General features: G+C 38.5%; 1 protein-coding gene across 1 annotated transcript in view; it reads right to left on the reverse strand.

Moving 5' to 3' along the window:
- Positions 1-1,350, reverse strand: part of LOC106882823 (heterogeneous nuclear ribonucleoprotein A2 homolog 1) — a 4,584-nt gene extending 3,234 nt beyond the window's left edge. The window contains exon 1 of the mRNA XM_014933608.2: positions 245-1,350. Within this exon, the coding sequence (XP_014789094.1) occupies positions 245-1,092 (848 nt within the window). The 5' untranslated portion in view covers positions 1,093-1,350. The remainder of the gene's footprint in view (positions 1-244) is intronic.
- Between the last annotated feature and the right edge of the window lie 2,249 nt (positions 1,351-3,599).

Consider the following 3,599-nt stretch of genomic DNA (forward strand, 5'->3'; position numbering starts at 1 on the left):
GTTTAAACAAATTTTACCAGCTTACAAAGCGATGGAAATGCAATCTAACCTACATTTTCTAATGAGACAGATACAAATATTCTGAAGATTAATTAATATATGTTGTAGCTATGTAAAGAGTTTCAACGGAGTGGAGGGGAGCCATGCTCATGTTTAAATTTTTACAAAAATAAATATAAAAAAAAAAAAAATATTACACAGTAGCATATAAACATTTTATCCTAATTATGGAAAGAAATATCACCAATTAGTGCCGCCGCCATATCCTCCGCCGTACGGTCCCATACCACGTTGTGTGTACATACCGCCACCACGTCCTCGGGTAGGACCGCCACCCGAGCCATTTCCATAAGCGGTACCAAAATGTCCATATCCATCATAGCCGTCTGCGTAACCCTGGTAACCACTTGCTCCGTAACCATCTCCATAGCCTTGATGTCCGCCGTAATTCCATCCCTGGCTTGCATAGGGTCCGCCAGAATAAGCACCTCGCATGCCACCGCGAGCACCCATCATACCACCACGACCGCCACGCATGTTCTGATTAAGTTCGTTCTTCGATACAGCTTTCTTCACCTCGACATTTTTACCGTTAAGCATGAAGTGTTTCTGTATTACGCATTTGTCTACACTATCGTGGTCGTCGAAGGTAACGAAACAGAAGCGCTTCGGTTTACCAGTTGTTCTGTCTTTGATCATTTCAATTTTTTCCACCTCTCCATAAGGGCTAAACACCTCACGAACTTGTTCCTCCGACGTACTTTCGTCCAAGCCACCAACAAACATCTTGTTCACGGTAATTTTGTTTTCTTGAGCCTCGTCGCGGGGCATTGCTCTCTTCGTATCGACTGTTTTGCCGTCTATCGTATGTGGACGCTCTTTTTGGGTCATATCTAAACTGGTTGGATCTTTGAACGTTACGAATCCAAATCCTTTAGATTTGTGCGTAGTGCTGTCCTTCATTATAACACAGTCGACAACATCACCCCATTTCCCGAAATGATTCCTTAAATTATCCTCTGTGGTTTCAAAGTTTAAACCACCGATGAATAACTTACAGTTCTTCTCGTTTTCTCCGAATTTTTCTGGCATTTTCTTTTATGGCGTGAGATGAGAACAAACTTTTTAAAAACGTTAAAAAGTCCGATAAGATTATAAATTGAGCGAGGTGAAAGAGAAGTACCTCAACAGGCTGAACTGAAGGCAATGAGCGTGACTTAACAAAGAGGCGAGTCTAGCGATGAAAATGACAAACCACGTGGTTTACCATCTAATCACTAACGGATAAAGACCACCAAGTAGCGCGACCACTCTCGTTCAAAAGGCCGCTACTCAAAGAGACTTGAAAGAGGAGCAGAAGGAGGTACAACACAAATAGAAAAGAAGGGGAGGAGGGGGAAACAAAGCAAGAAAAGAGGGAGACAGGGAGGATAGGGTATGAGGATGAGAAGACAAACTAAGTAGAGTGGGAGGAGAGGGAAAAGCGTTGAGTGTTAGAGTGTGGAATAAAGAAATGTAAAAGTGCAAGAGAGGGATGGTAAGAGTGGGAGAAGGAGGACTAAGCTGAATAGGGTAGATATAGGAACAGGGCGGTCTAAGGGGAGGAGGAGTACAAAAATAATTGGAGAGAGGAGGAGGAATAGGAGTAAGGCATGACAACTTCCGGTACTGGAATTAGCGCTGGAAAAATGATAAAATCTAATAAATATAAGTGTGAATGATTGTTCATCGTTGAGTGAGTAATTATAAGCATGAGCTGCATATATTTGTGTGTGTGTATATATATATATTTGTATCTATGAGTATGTATATATATATATATATCATCATCGTTTAACGTCCGTCTTCCATGCATGCATGGGTAGGACGGTTGACAGGAGACGGCCAGGTAGAAAATCTACCCAAGGCTATTGTGTCTGTTAATATCTGCGTGTGTGTGAACGGCGTTCCTTTTCATTCAGATACATCTTACAGAAAGATATTGATTATATATGTATGTATATAATCAGTATCTTTCTGTAATATGTATCTAGATGAACAGTGAAGTAACAAGGGGTCATCAGGTGTTTCGACTCCTCCGACATATATATATATATATATATATATTTATATATATATATATGTATGTATATGTATATTTGTATGCATATATATATGTATATATCATCATCGTTTAACGTCTGCTTTCCATTAAACGATGACATATATATATGTGTGTGTGTGTGACAGCTAAGCGAAAGAGATCTAAAGAATAAGTACCAGGTTTTCAAAAATAATAAATAATGAGGTCAATTCATTCAAGGCAGTGCTCCAGCATGGCCATAGTCTAATGACTGAAACAAGTAGAAGATAAAAGATATAAAAATATATATGTTTCATAGCAAGCAGAACCTCAGAAGCAGTAAATTATCCAATCAAGAGGTAGACCGCTTGGATAATTTACTACTTCTGTGGTTCCGCTCGCTATGAAAAATATGTAGCCTCGATTTTATCAACTCCATTCCCTAATTCTTGAATGTTTATTTGCACATACAACGACCCCAGTTGCTAACTGTGATCTATAAAATTAACTTTTTTCAACTTATCGTACTTTAATATAGGAAAGATTCACAACCTTCTGCGCCAATAAACCACTATTGTTCCTGAAAGTTATTTTTTTATATCTCCTGCAGATTGCTTGAAGTTCACTAAGTTCCGGCACCTTGGTCCTTGGATCTTACCTTTACATATCTAGATATTTCTCAACAGCATGATATATCTAATTCGATCAAATCCCTAGCAAGCTAACACGGGATCTAACAACAATGTAAACTTCATATAAACAAGGTATCCTTGGCCTGCAGCGTAGCTTGCAGTCTACCCATTGTTTGGATGATATATATATATATATATATATATATATATATATATAGGGTTCAGCAAGCACTGCTTCACCACAACGAAAATTAGAAATAGCAGTCAAAACTACTATTTCTCTACCAAAACAGCAATACTCGCAACTACAAAGGCAGTAGTTGCGAGTATTGCTGTTTTGGGAGTTGTGTTTTGGTAGTTTTGACTGCTATTTCTAATTTTCGGTGTGTGGTGAAACTGCTTGCTAAACCCTAAATTTTAATTATGTTTATATAAGTTTACCGATAATGGTTTTTTAACAAACCGAAATACTTGATAAAATTACTAATTATTAATTACTTATTAATTTTTACCCTATATCTGTACCATCATCATCGTTTAGCGTTCACTTTCCATGCGAGCATGGGTTGGACGATTGACTGAGGACTGCTGAACCAGATGGCTTCACCAGGCTCCAATCTGATTTGGCAGAGTTTCTACAGCTGGATGCCCTTCCTAACGCCAACCATTCCGAGAGTGTAGTGGGTGCTTTTATGTACCACCTGCACGAAGGCCAGTCAGGCGGTACTGGCAACAGCCACGCTCAAAATGGTATGTATATATATATATGCGAGTAAAAATAAGTACAAAAAAGGTGGTTTTTTTGTATGATTGTGTATAGAGGAATATATTATTTTGTTTAAAAGAGTTCCAACACTGTCTGTTTTTTATGTTTTATTTATATTCCTGCAGAACCAATGTGGGGT

The sequence above is a fragment of the Octopus bimaculoides genome, chromosome 6, assembly GCF_001194135.2.
Source record: "Octopus bimaculoides isolate UCB-OBI-ISO-001 chromosome 6, ASM119413v2, whole genome shotgun sequence".
In the NCBI taxonomy this organism is placed as follows: domain Eukaryota; kingdom Metazoa; phylum Mollusca; class Cephalopoda; order Octopoda; family Octopodidae; genus Octopus; species Octopus bimaculoides.